A 19,097-nucleotide genomic window follows, 5' to 3' on the forward strand; every position below is an offset into this window, starting at 1 on the left:
CTCAGGCATCAGTATTTTTTTGAATAACTGTTATATGAGAATGAGATATCTTGAATTGACAGAACTCGTAATGAGATTTATAAAACAGAAATGAAAAAGAATTATCCATAAACTGGCAAGATTTCTCAGCAAGTAAAAGTATATACTAGTTAGCTCAATAATCTCTGTTTGAATCCTAGAATTCACATGTTAGACAAGGGAATAATATTCTTAGTTCATGAACAGAAGAATCATTATTGCTCTGATGTCCCTACTGTTCAAAATTGTTATGAGATTCAAAATAACTGCTAACAAAATGCCAATGAAATTCTTCAAGTAATAGAAGAAAAAACAAATTTTACTACAAGATCAATACACTGGAATTAAAAGTGAACTTTTACAATATATAAACTGTTTTATAATATATCTGGTATATATTACAATTACTTCACTTTTCTATAACTAGTAAAACTAAGTATTGTGTTCAGGAAAAAACACATAGCAGGTAACATTCCATTTAATATTTTATTAATTCATACATATTCTTTTATACAGAATTTTCAAGATTTGTCTTAAATCACATGTAAAACATTGAATAATCTTTATGTATTTCAATTGTATAATTGCAAGATTTCAATAATTAAAGTTATCTGGAATATTCTAAATCTAAAATATTTTGTTCTTATTTATATAAGTTAAATTCTGCTACTTCTGTATTTCTGCTACTTCTGTATTTCTTAACTGCCTTGTAACTATTCTAATACATTTATGTTTTTCAAATGTGCCTAAATCTTCAAATCCTTGAATTCCTGTGCTTTCCATGATGCTTATTTTGTTTTATCATTGTTCTTTGTTTCACCTAAATACTCTTGATTTCAGTTAAATGTCACTTCTGAACCTGCTTTACAACCAGAGCCAAGGTTATCTCTCTGGTTTATAGATAGCATAATACTATTCAGGAAATACCAGAGCACTGGTTCTGGTGAGGTTTTTCTAGTTCAGTAGTAGGGCATGGCTTCATCCACTTGACTATAACCACGAGGGACCTAGAAATGTACCTGTCTTATCCACGTGCCTAGAATAGTATCAGAAAAGTAGTACATAAAACAGTATTCATTAAAGAACTGATTCTATGCTTGCATAAATACACAGTTTAATTTACTTAAACAATATTTTCTCACTTTATTTTGTTTTTTCTTTCTTTTGTCCAGTCAGCATACCACATACTGATTTAACAACTTCCTCATAGAAGTTTTCACTTCCTGGTTGCGAAGAGTGTAGATGACAGGATTCATCAGAGGAAAGATGACTGTGTGGAAGAGAGAAACAACTTTGTCAGCTTGGAGAGCCTGGAAGGGGCGGGTGTAGATGAAAATGGCAGGCCCAAACATGAGAAATACAATTATAATGTGGGTAGTGCATGTAGAGATAGCTTTGCTTTTCCCTTCAGAAGAATGTCCTTTGACATGGTAAAGGATGACAGCATAGGAGGCCAGAAGTCCCAGGAAGCATAAGAGGGTAAGCAGACCACTGTTAGAGACCATCAGGAGCTCCACTACAAAGGTATCGGTGCAGGCTAGCTTAATGACCTGTGGAACATCACAGAAAAAGTTATCTAGCTGGTTTGGGCCACAAAAGGGCAAGTTTACGATAAGAGCCACTTGTACAATGGAATGAGCAAAACCCCCAAGCCATAGAGCCAACAGTAATGCATAACAGACCCTAGGGTTCATGAGAGTGGAGTAGTATAAAGGACGACATATAGCGATATAACGATCAAAGGCCATCACAACAAGAAGGAACATTTCTCCCGCTCCAAGAAAGTGCAAAAAAAATAGCTGAGTGATGCAACCTTTGTAAGAAATGACCTTTTTCTCACAGAAGAAATCCACAAGCATCCTAGGTGCTACAATGAAAGAGTAGGAGGCATCCAGGAAGGCCAAGTTTCCCAGAAAGAAGTAAAGTGGGGCTGTGAGTCCAGGGTCCGATCTAATGGTGAAAATGATAAGAAAATTTCCAGGAAGAATTATTAGGTAGAAAACGGAAAGTAGAGCAAACACCAGGAGTTGAGTATCTTGAGATTGGGTCAGGCCAAGGAGGATGAATTCTGTTACTACTGAGCTGTTCTTGGTCTCCATCAGTTCCTAATCTATAGAATAAAACATGTTATGTGTTATGCATGCCTTTTCTTCTGTTTCACACCTAAAATCCACATGAAAGCAATGTTTTCCCTAACCAGTGCACCATAGCTAATACCAACCCTGTTAACCCCTGTTTGTCAAACTCCTCACTAAGACTCAGTTCTATAGATATTTTCATTTCCATTTCATTCCATGCTTGTACATAACTGAAATTTTGACTCTGGTCCAAATTTCACAGCTATGTCAACCATTCTTTATATGATTTTATTGTTTCTGCTGGTGGTGACTGGATTTTTTGCTAGAATATTTGCTTGATTTTTTTTTCCTTGTTTGTACCATCACAGAGAAAACTATATTTGACATAGTTTCTCTACTTAAATTCCTATGACATGCTTCCATTTGGTTCTTAATTCCATTCCTTAATTTCCCATTACATTGTTTTATTGCCCATGTGCACTATAACTTCCAAGTATTTTGTCAGGGTCTCAAATAAAATCTATACCTTCACTTCACTTATAGGCATCATCCTAACTATATTCTGACCAGCCAAAACCTACACATACATCCTGTGCCTAAATTCTTATTACTTTCCAACTGCATTTGCTTTAGATTTAATATACTTACTCCTATATCTCAAAATGGTACCCAAATGACATCTTTTCCACAAAATTTTTGGCATATTTTACCTTTAATCACTACATGTAAAAATTATGGTGACCTCAATTCATAAAGCAATAAATGGACATGAAGAAGATATAATCTAATATGGTTCTTTAATTGAAAATTTTTAAATTAATTTTAAGTATGTAATCAGTTAACTTTTTTGTTATCATTGCCAAATATTAAGGGAAATGTGTATTTACTGTTCAAAGATAAGGAAATATTTTGTGTTTCATTAATTATTGAAATTTTTATTTAGCCACAACAAATTATGCCACTGTTTATCAAAACATTCTTTCTTTGCATCTGTAACTTTTGTCTTAGTAAAAGTTACATTTATGGTAGAAAAATCTATGATTCAATTCTCATCTGAATAGTTTTCTTCAGAATAGAGTGTATTTAATTCAGAGATGTGCGCACAAAGATCCATTTTTATATAATGAAACTTCTCTCTATATGTCTAAAATAATCTTATTTTGTATTATAATTTATGATGTCACAATTTTAAAAAATCATTTTGATAAGCAGTCATATTTTGTGTTTGTGCATACTCCATTTTTAGGATATATGCCTTAAAAGATGGACTACTGTGTTATACAATAATTCACTGTAATGTGGCATACAAAATGATGCCCTTGGACTTGAACTAAAAACTATATTGTGCTTCAGTTACAGTTGTAATCAATTCTTAAATAAAAAAATGCAATGAATTGCTAATAAGTGTTAGAACATAGGTCACCTCAAATAGCATGTGTTTGAAGGAAAATAGTAAAAAAATGAATTCATGTAATGGAGCATTTATAGAGGCAGAAAATTGATTAGGCTTTGATTAGGGTGAGGATTGAAATGAAGGCTTACAACATACATGAGAGCCTTAATATGATAAAGTCTAGAAATGTGTACAATTCTTAAATATATTTGTGATCAACAAATTATGAATTCTTATCAAATGATGATATTTTAACATGTGTAGAGTTGCTATTTAATTTTGAGGGATAATTTCAAAAAGGATAATTTTTTGATTAAAAATTGTAGAAAATTTTAATAATCTTTCCATATTAGCATATTAGGAGGAAAAAATGAAAAGTCAGAATAAGTCCCTAAAAAGAACCCATGAAAAAAATTTTCCATCATTTTATATTACTACACATATATCTGAATTTATAGGTGATTAGTAACAGGTGCAAATGGCATTAAAATGTTATGGACAAGTTTGTAAAATGCGTGGGCACATATTTGAACACACCAACACATACTGAGAAATATACAATCACTTGCATAATAAGTGTAAGCAAGCAGAAAGAGGAAAAAAACCTTCCTTTACTCTTTGAACTCACGCAAGAACTTTTCTGTCACTTACTTACTTATATACCTGCTGACCATCACTTTATACCAGACTCTGACTGCCTGCAAAATTCTCTCAGAAAAATAAGTTCAAGCCCCCTTTCCTACTTATACATTGTGACATTACAACATTGATGCCCAGTTAATCTTCTCACTCTTCCGTAGATTCATAATTTGAAGACTTGAGTGTGCCAGAGGGTGGCCATCTCACTCTTTCTTGGCTTTTTTTCTGTGTCCACCTTGGTCCCGCTTGCCTATCATATGGAATCCTATGTTATTTAACACCTTTCAGCAACCTCTTGCCTTCAGCCCTTCCCAGTTATATGTTTGTTTCAGTGACTCTCAAATTGTACTGATGCCAGTAATTGAGAATAGAGGTGCAACAAGTGGACATTTCTCTGTAAAATATAAGTTCAGTGGGGAGAAATCTGAAAAGAGATGAGCTGAGATGATGAAGGCTTGTTAGTGTAGGCTAATATAGAAGACTTAATCCCTTGTAGTTTCTAAATTTGCTTGTTTCAACTGACGAAAAGAAAACAATTGTCATTGAAAATACTTGCACAGAAGAAAAAACATTCTTCTCCCTTTCTCAGAGTTCATTGACATTCTATCTCATTCTCTATCATCTTGGCAGGTTTTCTCCTAGGCCTCCTTTCTCCATGTGATCCCTGACAATTTTGACTTCATTTCTTGTATTCTTTCATGTGTATGTTGGGGATTCATTGTTTATCTTTATTTTTCTTGCAATGTAGTCCTCCAATTTTTCTGTCTATCATTTTCTCTAATCCTCTCATTTTCCCAAATTCTTTCAATTAGTGTTTTTTGCTTTGTTCTTTATGCTTACCAGCTAATTATGTTCAAACAATAATTAGTGGTAAGAGAGGCCATGAATTTGAAAAAAAAAAAAAAGGAGCAAAGAAGGTTTGGAACAAGGAAAATGAAGGGGGAAATGATATAATTAAATTATACTCTTAAAAAAATGAAATAAATAATTGAAAATGCACACACACACAGAAATTTTTCTTTTATGTCTGGATAACTTTACTCATTTACAAAGAACTGTGGACACAGTAAATACTTCTCATGTGTACATTTTGATGGATTCATTAATGTTTAAAATGTTTTACTTGTCAGTGCTGAGCCTTTTCTACTCAATTTTCTCTACTTTGAAATGTTTTAATCCAAATTACTCATGAATTACTCTCCATCTTCTTCTACATTTTCCCCCTTTCTAACTCATCTTGAAACAAATGATGGTATTTGTTCATAAGGTACAGCTCTAGTTATTATGCTTACTAAATAATATGTTTTATGTATAATCCAGTCATATGTTATTTTAGAAAAAAATATGGATTTTTTTTCCACATTTGGTTTGTGAGACAGAGTTTCTCTGTGTAGCCCTGGCTGTCCTGGAACTCATTTCATAGACCAGGCTGGTCTTGAACTAAGAGATCTACCTGTCTCTGATTCTCGAGTGCTGGGATTAAAAGTTTATGCCACCACCACCTGGCAAGACATTTTTTTTTCTTTAAAGTATTCAATTACATTTATGGAGGAGAATGAATTTATCTGCTTTGCTCAGAAGTACAGAGCATCAAAATAAAATAGCATGATTAGCAGTTAGTGTCTAAACTGACTTAAAAAAGAATTCACTGATTAGCTAAATTATACTACAATATTATGAATGGATATATTAGTAGGGATTCTGTGATTGCCCTGGTGTTGAACCCAGGATCTCAGAGAGGTTTATGTAAATATGTGATTATTTGACTAAACCATTCTTTCTTAATTTCAGCTTTCTAAGTTTGATCCTTGTATTGCTCTATGCTAGGATCAAGTATAAAGCAAGAAACAATTCACACAAGCAGGGCCACAGGGAGTTTTTCAGACTTGGGGAATCAGTGAAGTTTGTTGTGAGTCTAAGTTTACTTACATTTTCTGATATAATGAGATGCTAATCTCTTTATTCATTTTATTTTGGCTGAGCATTAGGGAAGATTAGTTGTTTGTATTAGACTCAAATTCAACTTAAGTTTTGGGATACCAAAGATATTGTTATTGCCTCTTATTTATAATAATATGTTAGCCTCTTTAAATTAACTCTGGGCATCAGATGTGGCAGGAGTATCATTTAATGAGAGGGTAGGAAGTAGTGCACAGCTGAATTTAGTGCCCATTCTTATTCTGCTTCAGCAACATTTGATCTGATCTCAAGAATGTTAAGGTAAAAGTAGTACCAGAAAAATAGGATTACTTTTCTATTTCTTATTCCTATATATTTCCTTTAAATATAGAGAATTACAATAAAGTTTTACCTTAATAGGAGTCCAGTGTTTTTTCAATCAAATAGCTATAACCATGTAGAAAAAAAAATCAACTGATCATGTAAAAGTTTTTTTTTTAAAATATGTCTTCTCATGTTGGTAAATGTTTAGAATGTGAAATAAATCTCCTCTTTACATTTATGATGAAAAACAAAATGTGTTTGGGGATTTTATTAGCACCTATTTAATACAAAAGGGAATTAGTAGAACAACAACTTGATCAGGTACAACAGTCACAGGCACATTTTGAATAGTAGATGATCAAAGAAGATGGCATCTAAGACATCATTGTTCCTAATAAGGCTTTAAATTTTCCAATTATCACAGAAACTGTAATGGTCTGGCACTTAAGTTCACAAGGGAAAACAAAATACCAATATATGCAATAAAAATCCATTCATATTTTTGAAAGTTAATTAATAAGACTTAGTTAATAATATGTATACTGGAATATGCACTTATTAGGTGAAGAGACAGATAAATCATCCTGTACCATGTATCATTTTTAAAAAATTTATTTATTTATTATGTATACAGTGTTCTGTCTATATGCTTGCCTGCATGGCAGAAAAGGGCACCAGATCTCATCATGGATGGTTGTGAGCCACCATGTCATTGCTGGGAACTGAACTCAGGTCCTCTGAAAGAGCACTTAGTGCTCTTAATCTCTGAGCCATCTCTCCAGTACCCCATGTATCATTTTTTTAAATGAATACTGATCTTCAATAAATTACCTTTATGGTACATTGCAGTCCAATAGTTCCTCTTAGAGTGTCCTCTTAAACAAAAAAAGTTAATTATTTTTTAAATATTGTATTGACATATATTTATTTGAGATATATATATATATATATATATATATATATATATAGTTCATGTGTTAAAGAATAGTGGGTTTCATTTTGCTTTATTTTGGCATATATTTTTGGCCTATTGATTCTTTGCTGTTTGTTTAGATTTTTGAGTTTGTGTTCCTTGCCTTTGAAATTTTTAATTCTTCTTTCTTTGTCTTTGCATTGAGAGAGAGAAGAAGACAAATTTAAGTGGGTATGTATAAAGGGAAGATCTGAGAAGTGTTCTGGGTGGGAAAAATATGATAAAAATATATTGTATAAAAACAATTTGAATAAAAAGTAGAACATTGATGAGATATTTTTGTTTTAGGGTTTTTTTAATTAACTTAACTTAGAATGAATAATGTCAGTGATGTTTAAAAGTGAACTAAAGAGGCAAGAAGAGTCGGATCCTTTTTAGCATGTTTCTTTTGCTCATAGCAATTGTTTTTAGATGAGTAACATTTCTCTCCTGAAAATAAATATTTTATGCTTATATCACTATTCTTGAGTGAAAATATTTTCAGAAATACAGTAATTTAGAAGCACAGGAAAACTATAATGAAAGAAGAAACACAAGGAAAGACAAATAAAAAACAAATACTTAGAACTACCCCTGTGACTTGTCTTAGGAACATGTGTTTCTTCTGCCTCTCTACACTACCTCTAGCACACTGTCTTAGTGTAGGGAACCCCAACTTGTGTTGCTAGTCCCATCCAGTTACTTCAAGAACTCTTGCTTGTACCTATCCCAATATGGGGAACTTAAATTCTTACTCACTAACTCACTCCACACATCCCCTCAGCCTGTACCTACCTGATCCTTCCCCAGAGCTCTAATTTACATTGCTAATTCCACCTACCCACCACACCAAAAATCTCAGTTGCTCCACCCCTAACCTAGACTCCTCCCCAATCCTCTCCACTCATTCTAACCAGCCTCATTCCTCACAGAGCCATCAGCTCTGTGCTTCTGATTCTTTCTTTAAGCAGACACCAGCCTGACTCTGCTCAGTCAACAACACCCATCCCCTCTTCCTAGCACCATCCTTCTCTAAGGAGGCTGACTTAGACCCATGTCAGCAACTCTGACTCTAGGATCACCAGAAGACCAGGTATCCAACAATGCCTTCCTCGCCATTTCCTTTAAATAGGGGTCCTAGACTTGAGTTGTCAACTCCACCAGTGCCCAGTGCCAATGCCTGATAAAACATTCTGATCACATTCCCCAGACTCCTGAAGAGTGACTGTTATGCTACACATGATTGCTTCCTGAGCTTCAAAATCTTGCCTAACTGAAACTGAACCAGGACTGCTCCTAAAACCTCATTCCAACATCAACACCGAATTTCCCAAAGATTGATCTACCTGTTACCCCACTCCATGCACTAACCGAATACTCAGGTTCAACATCCAGTGTCCAAGCCTAGTCTGTTCAGGCTTGGATAAAGACATGCATCCTTCCTTCTAGTCAAGCCTACTGAATCTACATGACTTCCTTACACCCGTGCCATGTTCAGCCTTTAGACCCACACCAGTCACCACATCCTATAGTGTCTATCACAGCAAGCCATGCCCCATCCAATATAAAAAAAATAAAAAATCCACAAGCTCAGGTCTTATCACAAAATTGCAAGCAATATGAAAGATCAACACAGAATGTACATCCCAGCCCAATTCTAGCAACTCAATAGAACAGTTCTACAAGAATTACCCAGTTCTAAAAGATTTTTTTAATCATATAAACTTCATCAAATAATTTAAAAAGTTTAAAGAAGACTAACAGAAAAAAATGAAGACCCCAGAATGAGTAAGCATAACTACAACAATCTGTTATTAGACAAAGATTCCAAAAGCAGATGCTGGAGAAAAGATAGTATCTCCAACAAATGGTAGGGTGAAACTGGGTTTCTAACATATGGAAGAATGAAATTCAACATGTATCTATTACATTGCACAAAACTCGTTCAAAATAAACCTCAGTATGAAGCCTGAAAATACTGAAACTGCTGAAAGAACACAGGTAGTGCCCTATATGATATATGTGTAGAAAAGTAGTTGTGAGTAAAACCGTACTTGACTTGAATATTGTTGCCAAAATTTACAAGTTGGACTGCATGAAGCTAAAATACTTCAATATAGCTACAATAGAGTGCAGAGTAAGCCCACAACCCACAAAGTAAGAGAAAATCTTTGCCAGCTATATGTCTGATAGAGGATTAATATCCAGAGTATGTAAGGAACTCTAAGAACAGAAAGCCAAACAAATAAATGACTCATTCAAAAGTGGGCTTGGGATTTAAACAGAGAATTATAAAAGAATAAAAATGGCTAATAAATATCTAAAACATTTCCCATGCTATAACTAACCTAAATAAATTTTTATTTAATAGCCAAAACATAGAAAATTATAAAAAAAAAAAAAGCAATATTTTGGGATGGAGAGAGAAATAGCCAATAGTTAAGCAGGAGAGAATAGGTGGGACTTCTTTTTTTTTTTTTTTTTTTTTTTTAATAAAATGCTGTTGACCAATGGTTAGAGCTTCTTCTTTTAGGATAATAGTCATCGTCTTTGGGTGGTTTTAGTTATTTGGGATTGGGTGATGCTTACACTCGGGTTTATCTTTTAGACAGGAATAGGGAATGGTTGGTAAAGGTATGGTTTAGATGGGATATAGGTAGATTAGCCTATTTTCTTGAGAATTTGAGTAAGAATGAGATAGTATTTTACAGCTTACATTGTTGTGTATTCTTATGTGGTAAGCTATGTAAAATTAAGTTTCTATTTTGTTATATTGTGTTAAATGTTTCCATTTATAATATTTTATGCACATTATTTTTTACCATATTCTATGTATGTATACTTTTCCTGTATTCAAGACATTTTGTATATTGATACAATTTGGGATATTTATCTTGCTGCCCTTTATAGTTCTACCTCTTGTCTTGACACTTATACTCTACCTCTATTTTAGGGATTTACATGTAGGTATATGTAAATAGTTATATTGTTTAAGTATTTGGTCCTGCTTTACTCAGGAAAGCTTTAATCAGTCTTTTTAGCTAAGTTCCCGAGTATTACAGATTATCTTCACTCACATTTCCTGTACCTATGAGATTAGTCAGATATAGATGCTTAATCTTCAATCACTTCATAGACATGCAGAACATGGCATTTAAATGTTTTAATATTAGTACTCCATTGACATGAGACACTGTTGCTCCTGACAGCACCATGCACTTTCCCGAAAATATGTTGGACACTGTTGTTGCTCCTGCTGGAGTTCAATCTTGCCTCAGCTAATGGCCTGTTGGGCATAGAATTGCCCCCACCTTGACCACTGATTTGGACATGCAGTCCTATGTGCTTGCAGGAGACAAATATAGAAGACTGCTTGACCTTGCCAAGTCAGGGTAAGACAGCCATTCTATTTCCCTGCTGTTGTTGTGGTCTGTCAAGTTCTCTTGGCCTTAGCCAAATCTGGGTGTACCAACGTCGCTGTGAGACCTAGGGTGACTGTTCAGGAGGCTTGCTGTTTCTGTCCTTGCTGCACCTTTTGGAAGTTGTCCATCCGCATTTCCTGTCTACTCTAGTATTGTTAATTTCCTTCTCAGGTCTTGATGAGGTTGAAGATTAAACTATCACAACTATTATTCTCTCTTCCTAGTTAGATATATTAGGTACTAGACTTAGGTTTTCCAGCTTAGGACAACTCTATTGTAAACTCCATTATGCCCTCACCCTAGGACTAGATATGTAGGTCATTTTGTTCTCGATTTTCCTTTTCTTAGAGTACACTTGTTATTCACTGTTTTGTGTATAGTTTTGTATTAAGCCTAAATCTTTTCTTTAGACTAAAAGGGGAATTGTAGTGAGGTAGTCCTTCTGTAGCACTGACCACGCCCATTGGGGGGGTGGAGCGATGGGCGGAGGTGACCTGAGGAAGGAGGTCGGAGGGGGCCAGGAAGGTGCGCTCTCTTTCTGGCGTGACTCGGACAGGAGAGGATCGGGTTGAATTTCCTGGTGTTCATCTGTCTAGGTTGTAAGTTATTTCTCCCTGAATAAACATCTATTCGGCCTATTTGTTTATCCTGATCCTTATTTACCGCAATAGCTCTGTATAAATTATTAACCCACAATTACTAACATATGTATTTCTACATGGTCCTATTTTACGGAGAATGCCAGACTTGCGTCCTCTCCTCCTGAAATCACATTGCGACTCTCCTACATTTTCCAGAATCGTCCAAATCTCCTAGTATCACCTATCTTGCTTTCCTATTGGCCAACAGTGTTTTATTCATTAACCAATAAGAGAAACATATTTACAGAATGACATTCTCCCATCATCTCCTCTTTTCTGTCTAATTTAAAAAGAAGGGTCTTAACTTTAACATAGTAAAATATATAACAAAAGTTATTGATAGAAGATGTCATTTGGTAAATATGTTTCTTTTATTGGTTAATTAATAAAGCACTGTTGGCAAATAGGAAGGCAAGACAGACAGGACTAGGAGACAAGGAGGATTCTGGGAAAGGTAGTAAAGACGAGTCAAGATGTAGGACATGAGAGAAGTAAGAGATCTGGACTCTTTATTTGGTAAGGTAAGACCACATGGAAACACTTAGATTGATAGAAATGAGTTGATATTTAAGACAGAGCTAGCCAGTAAGAAGCTCTAGCCATTGGCCAACAGCTTTGTAACTATTAGAGTCTCTGTGTGTTATTTTGGGACTGATGTGACTCTAGGACCAGGTTGGTGGGAAACTGCTCATAACAAGTTATCAAATAAAAACTATAGTTAACAATATTTAGTCCATTAACAGTTAGCAAGACTTAAAGAAAATATTCCATCATCAATTCTATCTTTGTGAGTCTAAAGCCTTATATGTAACTTATCTTTAAATTTAACTAAGGAAAACTATAACCATAACTGTCTTAAACTCCATCAAAGACCACAGATTGATAGTATATAAACTCTAGAAATGACAGAGATTCCTCGCTACCTGGACAGTCATCCAAATTTCTTTTGTAATTTGGCAATCGATCTTCATCCATAGGCGACAGTGTATCTGGCAGACTTCTCCACAAAGCAGGAAATTTCAAACAGTCTGCCTGTATTAGTAGTTTATCAGTCATTTTTCTCTGTGTTCTGCAGAATGTCTGGCAGACCCTTCCATGAAGCATAAACCCTGTAGTACTTTTCAGCAGCAACTTTCCTGTGGGTCCTGTATATCCAGTTTATACAGCATAAAGTCAAACAGTCCAGACAAGAGCAGTTTCTTGCCCAAATGGCTAGTCTTGCCATATTAAAAGTAAACTCCATAATGAGTTTCTTTGTTGTTCATCTTGCCAGGAGCAGTTATATCTCACTGTCAAGAAAAACTTTAAACCATTTTAAATGCCATATTATGTAGGTCTTTGAAAGGTTTGAAGAATGCCTATCCAATTAAAATATATCTCTGTATATCTAGAAAACCTAACCAACCTAACTATAAGCTTTGACTATCATAGGTAACTATCGATAATCTGTACTTAATTATTACATTTTTAAATGAGCTATACAAACACAATACCTAAACAGTAGGAGAAATAAACATGTCACAAAATTGACCTTAAATTTGTATCAATAAATGAAAATCTATTCCAATACAAAGTATTCATTTCTATACCATCTTCCTCTTTTACCTTTAAAAAGAGATTGGTTGTGATAATCAACCATTTATAACCAACCTCATTCAGATGAAAACAAACATCTATAGATAATATTTGGAAATTTGGGTGTCCTTTCTAAACTGCTTCCTGTTGGTTGGGGACTCTGTAATACCATGGGGATCCTAAGAAGACCCAGAAATCCTGGCTGGAGTAGTGGTCTGCAAGGCTGCCCTGTCACAGCTGTTTTGAATGTTTGATCACCTGGGCCACTGCTTCAAGAGGTCTTGCTTGATTAAACCATATTAATCTTTAAGAAATCCACAGCTTTTCATTTTCTGTGGAAACAAAAATTGAAGTTCTTTTCCACAGTAACCTGACCTTAAACTTAAATTTTGAAGTCAAAGCATTTTTAAAATATAGAAGTTGGATTAAATTAGCAGAATTGATGATCAAGTGTATTTTGGCAGTTGTTCTTTCCTTAGCAATCAATTGAAAGACAACACAATAGCATAGAGTATCCAGACTCTGTACATTTTTCATTTTTATGTGACTTTTTAGTACACTATTTATTATACTTTTCCTTTTATTTTTTATTTTCTGAGACAGGGTTTCTCTGTGAACTTTTGTCTGTCCTGTAATTCACTCTGTACACGAGGTTCCTCTTGAAATCATAGATATCTGCTTGCCTCTGCTTCTTGAGTACTGGGATTAAAGGCATGAGCCAACACTGTCCTGTCACTTTATTTCTTTTTTAACCAAATATTCTCTTTATCTTCTCTCCCAAGCTTATGTATATATTTTAACACAATGTAAAAACCTTTAAGTTTTACTTCATCTGAATCTGTCTTTACTATATATCTCTATATTTTTTCTAGCCACAAGTCTTGTATCCGCTAAATAGCATTGCTAAAATTAAAGTGGCAGCTGTTTTAGCCACTGTCTTTCCAAGATGGTGGGGGTAATTTTACTGCCAGCACTGAGAGCTGTGCTCACTGCCTTGGTCTATGCTGCCATCAAGCAGCATGCTGCCGGCTTGGACATGTGGTCACTGCCACTGACTGCTCTCATACACACCATTCTTGTTTGGTAGCAGGGCCTCTTAAAAGAACCCTGCAGTTTTGAGTCAGGAAGACTTCTTTAAGGAGCCATGCTAGTCTCTGCTTGTCTATAGGAAAACAGAGCCAACATGAGAAAAATGCTGCTACCAGGAGGCCTTGCTTGTCTCAGTTCTTTTGTTTTAAAACCCCTTTTTAAGCTTTTGTCAAGTTTTAAGTGAAGTCCTTAGTACCCACTTTGCAGGCGCCATTTTGTTATGAGCACCTTCCTGTCCCACAGCCACATCAGCTCCAAATAACACACAGAGATGCTGTATTAATATAATGCTGTTGGCCAATAGCTAGAGCTTCTTACTGGCTAGGTCTGTATAAATTATTAACTCACAATTACTAACAACTGTATTTCTACATGGTCTTATCTTACTGAGAATGCTAGACTCGTGATCTCTTCTCCTGAAATCACATTGCAACCAGAAGTGAGACTTCTGAGCAGAGATAAGAACTCTGGGAAGAATCTGAAAGGTAGTGAATTCTTCAGGGACATGGGAAGTCTAATTTACAATATGGAAGAGAGATAATGAGCCATGTGGCAGAACATAGATTAGTATATAAATGGCTTTATTTAAGTTGTAAGAGCTAGTTTAGGAACAAGCCTAAGCTAAGGCTAAGCTTTCATAATTAATAGGAAGTCTCTGTGTCATTATTTGGGATCTGGTGACTCAAACAAAGTCCAACGATGTATGTCCAGACATCTTGAGTTCCCTCTTTGTTTCACAGCCTCTAACACACAGTTTATGGACTGCCCTTCACCCATGTGAGTTTTACCTTGGATTAGACACCATTACAACCCTGGGTCTATAGCTTCTGCTATGGGTTGTGGACCTCTGTATCTGTGGACTTATTACTGTTCAGATTTTGGCCCTATCCTGTATATTTATCTGTATCAACCAAAAGCTTCATCAAACAGTATTATAAGCAATTTTCCTGCCAGCTTGGTCCCACAGCCACATCAGCCCCAAATAACACAGAAATGCTGTATTAGTTATACAGTTGTTGGCCTGTTACTAGCATTTCTTATTGGCTAGCTCTGTCTTAAACATTAACCCATTTCTATCAATCTAAGTGTTTCTATGTGGTCTTATCTTACCGAAGAGAGGGTCCAGACCTCTTTCTCTCTCAGGTCTCTACATCTTGAATCTCTACTACATCACCCAGAATCTTACTTGTCTCCTAGTCCCACCTATCTTGCTTTCCTATTTGTCAACCATGTTTTATTCATTAACCAATAGGAGAAATATATTTACAGAATGACATTGAAAAGATAGAAAATACCAATGACCACTGGAAGTTAGAAGCTTAAAAATATCACAAACATGTATTTTAAAATCACCCTAGCTACATGCAAAGCTCAGGAAAAAGGGAACACACGAAATAGCCTGGTCACGATGACTGGTTTCTGAGAATTATTATTATTCATAACCACTTAGTTTCTGAGGAATGTTGTTATTCTCAGTAACAGTCTGGTTTCTGGAAATCATAATGGGTCATCTTGTTCAAAAAGTCATAACCACCCAAGTTTTGAACTGTCCCAAGGCCTTGCTTTCTGGCTGAATAAGGGTAACAGGAGATGAGTTAACCAGATGCATATCTAACTTTAGTAAAATGCTTGCGGAACCCCCCCCCACACACACACCAAATCCTAACTGCCAATTATCACTCCACCCTGGAGTCCATACCAATACAGCTGTAGAAAAACAAAATTTGTTTAAATTGATTGGCCTGCACCACGTGGGATCTTGACACTTTGGGATGATTGGTTTGGTGTGTGGGCTTTGTTATAAACCCTATAAAAATTGTCTTAATTCTGTCCTTGAGGTCCTCAGTCCTCTACCCCTGCATGACTGTGGACCTCAGTGCACTTGGAATAAAAAGACCTCATGCAGTTTGCATCAAGACCTCTTCTACTTAGTGATTTGGGGTGTCGCCTTTCCTGAGTCAGAGTGTGAAAGTCCATGCTCTGGAGGTCTTTCAACATCTCCCATGAAAATAGTTGTTTAAGAAGTTTAAACAAAACACAAAGGAACATCTTAATGAAATCAAGGAGAAAACTCTTAAGAATTAATGTGTGAGTGATGTCCAAGGAAACATGGCTGATAGAAATAATTGAAGACAATCCAAGGTTTGAGAATGGATTTCAATCAGGAGATACAAATATTGAACATAGCTCAATTTGAAATGAAGATAGGATTGAAAATCCCAATAGCTCAACTAGAAATCTTAAAAGAAAATCTTACAAATAAAATGAATACAGCAGAAGATACAAAATTAGATCTCAAGGTAAAATAAAGGATCTAGAACAAATAATCAAGGAACATAAAAAATTTTAACAATGAAAAAGAACACATAGGAGATGTGGAATATGCTGAAAAAAATAAAATCTTTGTAATGGCGGATATCTTTCTGTATATATGTTTTTCTTATTGATTGATGAATAACACACTGTTTGGCCAATAGACAGACAGGAAGATAGGCGGGGTCACCAGATGAGGAGAAGGCTGGGGAGAGGAAGGAGGGAGAAGCCCGGAGACAGTTGCCATGCAGCAGAGGAAGGAATAACAAGTCTGAAAACTTTTCCTGTAAGATAAGACCATATAGAAATACTTAGATTAATAGTAATGGGTTAGTAATTAAGAGAGAACTAGCCAAAAAGCCCTAGGCATCAGCCAACAAATTTATAATTAATATAGCATCTCTGTGTTTATTTGGGGCAAAGCAGCTGTGGGACCAAGTGGTACAGAAACCTCCATCTTCACCTTTGAATTACAGGCATAGATAAAGGAGAAGAATCCCAAATCAATGACACAGGTCAGATTTTCAACAAGATCATATAAGAAAACATCTAAAGCTAAGACATACCCACGCAAATATAATTGTCACACAGAACACCAAAACAGGTAAGATCAGAAAAGAAAATGCTCATAGTGTACTACAATTAAAACCCTATCTATACGTAACAAAGAAAATGTATTGAAAGCTGCAATTAAAAAAAAAGCATAAGTCATATATAAGGAGTAACCCATCAGAATAACAGCTGGTTTCCCAAAAGAAACTTTGCAATACAGAGGAGCCTGGAGCAATGCATTCTATGTCCTAAAACAACGCAATGTCTAATAGGCCATTATTGAAAAAGAAAAACTCTCCACAATATAAAATTTATTTCAACAATTAAAACCTTGAGAAAATACTGAAGCGTTATTTCAGGCTAAAAAGTATAATGAACATGGGATAGGGGTTGTTCAAAGAAATAATACAAAACCATAATTATTTAAGAACAAAATATCACTGAGAAGACAACACACAATGCCAAAATCAACAATACAGTAATTGTAATAAAGCAACACTCTTCAATGATGGCTTTAAATATTAATGACTTTAATTACCCAATCTAAAGAACTGAGACACTGGGTGTGGTTTGAACATATATGAAAACTCAAAACCTTAGATTGTAAAATACAGAAATCAAGAAGAGACTGCGACTGGATAGGGTAGGTGCTCAGTATGGCCTGTTAACCCTCACCCTTCTACATTAAGGTTATTTTTCTAAAGATACTCTGTGATCTGTTTTCCTGGTACCACTATATTTTCTGGATATAAACAGGACACACTGCTCTTGTGTTACTTATCATTTACATCTGAGGGTATTGTCTGCTCACTTTAGAATTGTGTAGATCCACCTTTCCCTTGTTCTAGTCCAAATACCCAAAGGATTTCTGAAGGAACTGTGCTGTATTCCAAATGAGCCACAATAATGTATCTGTTATCTTGGTACATAGGAAGTTGCAATAATTAATCCCAGGCCCCATTAATACAGGACAACCTGTCCCCCACTTAACAAAGGCTTCTTAAGTATGTCCCAGATATTTGCCTAGCTTGGGGTTCAGACACCTTTTGTCTTTCCTTTCACGCATTGTCCTGATTAGTGTCAGACACTTATGCAGCAGCAAGACAGTCTATCTTAGAGACTCCAGAGAAGAGTATTCTCTTTCCTATAAAAAAAAAAAAAAAACAGTGGGATGGTTGTTTCCCTCTGTAGAATCCACTAGAACACTAGGATGGACCCTAGCCCTTTAGTAACTATCAGGACTCAAAATGATAGAGGAATAACCATTCAAAAATTACAAAGTTTGTTTCCATGTAATGGACTCTATGCTCCCAAAGGCCACCCTGCGTCTCTGCCCCTCCATCTGCTTCCCAGTTCTAACTGGAACCAGATTGTTGGTAACAGTTATGCATAAGTCAGGGAAACTAGCCCATTTCCACAGAGCCGCAGAATTGGCAAGACAGGGACCCATTGGGTGTACAATCAAATGAACAACAGTCATGGTCCTACTCAGCCAAAGTGACAGACCATGGCAGTGTTAGAACTCCGGCTATAGAGAAAGATTTGAATTATAGATCTACCTTTCCTCATGTTTCTATTGGATTTTTCTAATAGTGGGGGTTTCAATGAGGTCACAGACAAGGGATCAACCAAGAGATATTGCCTTCCTGTTGTAGTTTTTGAAAAGTAATGTCTGTATAGTCATTCATTTGCATTTGGTCTGAGTCAGAAGCAGATTAAGATGATCACAGTCCATATTGTACTTTTGTGATCTGTTGTTCTGATAGATAACACAGGGTCTTGGCCTGCAGGAAATAACAGAAGAACTTGTTCATAGCTCTGAATTAATTACTTGATTTAGCACTGGGAAATTTCCTTGGGAAAATGTATTTGAAAATTGCTCGGAGTTCATTCTGTCAGAATAGTTTGTCTATGAGAGAGGCAGGTTTGAGAGCCTTGAACAGAATCCAGGAACTTAGGAAAGGAAAGAAGCCTGCTTTTCTTGTTCTTCCCTGTTGTAGGATATTTGATTGAATTGTGAAACTCAAGACGGTCAATAAAATAACCTTGGATTAGGAGGCAGATCCAGCAGCTAGATGACAGGAATTAGCTATGGAGAGTATGGAGGAGTCAGGAAGATGAATATAGGTATGCAAAGGAAGGAGTAGGGAGGGACTTAGAGTTTGGCATATTTTTTTCCCTGTTTGGCATGACTGGAGAGGT

At 35.6% G+C, this 19,097-nt stretch overlaps 1 protein-coding gene across 1 annotated transcript; it reads right to left on the bottom strand.

Moving 5' to 3' along the window:
- Window positions 1-1,190: 1,190 nt before the first annotated feature.
- LOC127216221 (olfactory receptor 4N5) lies at window positions 1,191-2,117 on the bottom strand. The gene has a single exon (XM_051176846.1). It carries the CDS (start codon window positions 2,115-2,117, stop codon window positions 1,191-1,193), a length of 927 nt encoding a protein of 308 aa, XP_051032803.1.
- Window positions 2,118-19,097: the final 16,980 nt, after the last annotated feature.

Source organism: Phodopus roborovskii, unplaced genomic scaffold (genome assembly GCF_943737965.1).
Source record: "Phodopus roborovskii unplaced genomic scaffold, PHOROB, whole genome shotgun sequence".
NCBI lineage: Eukaryota > Metazoa > Chordata > Mammalia > Rodentia > Cricetidae > Phodopus > Phodopus roborovskii.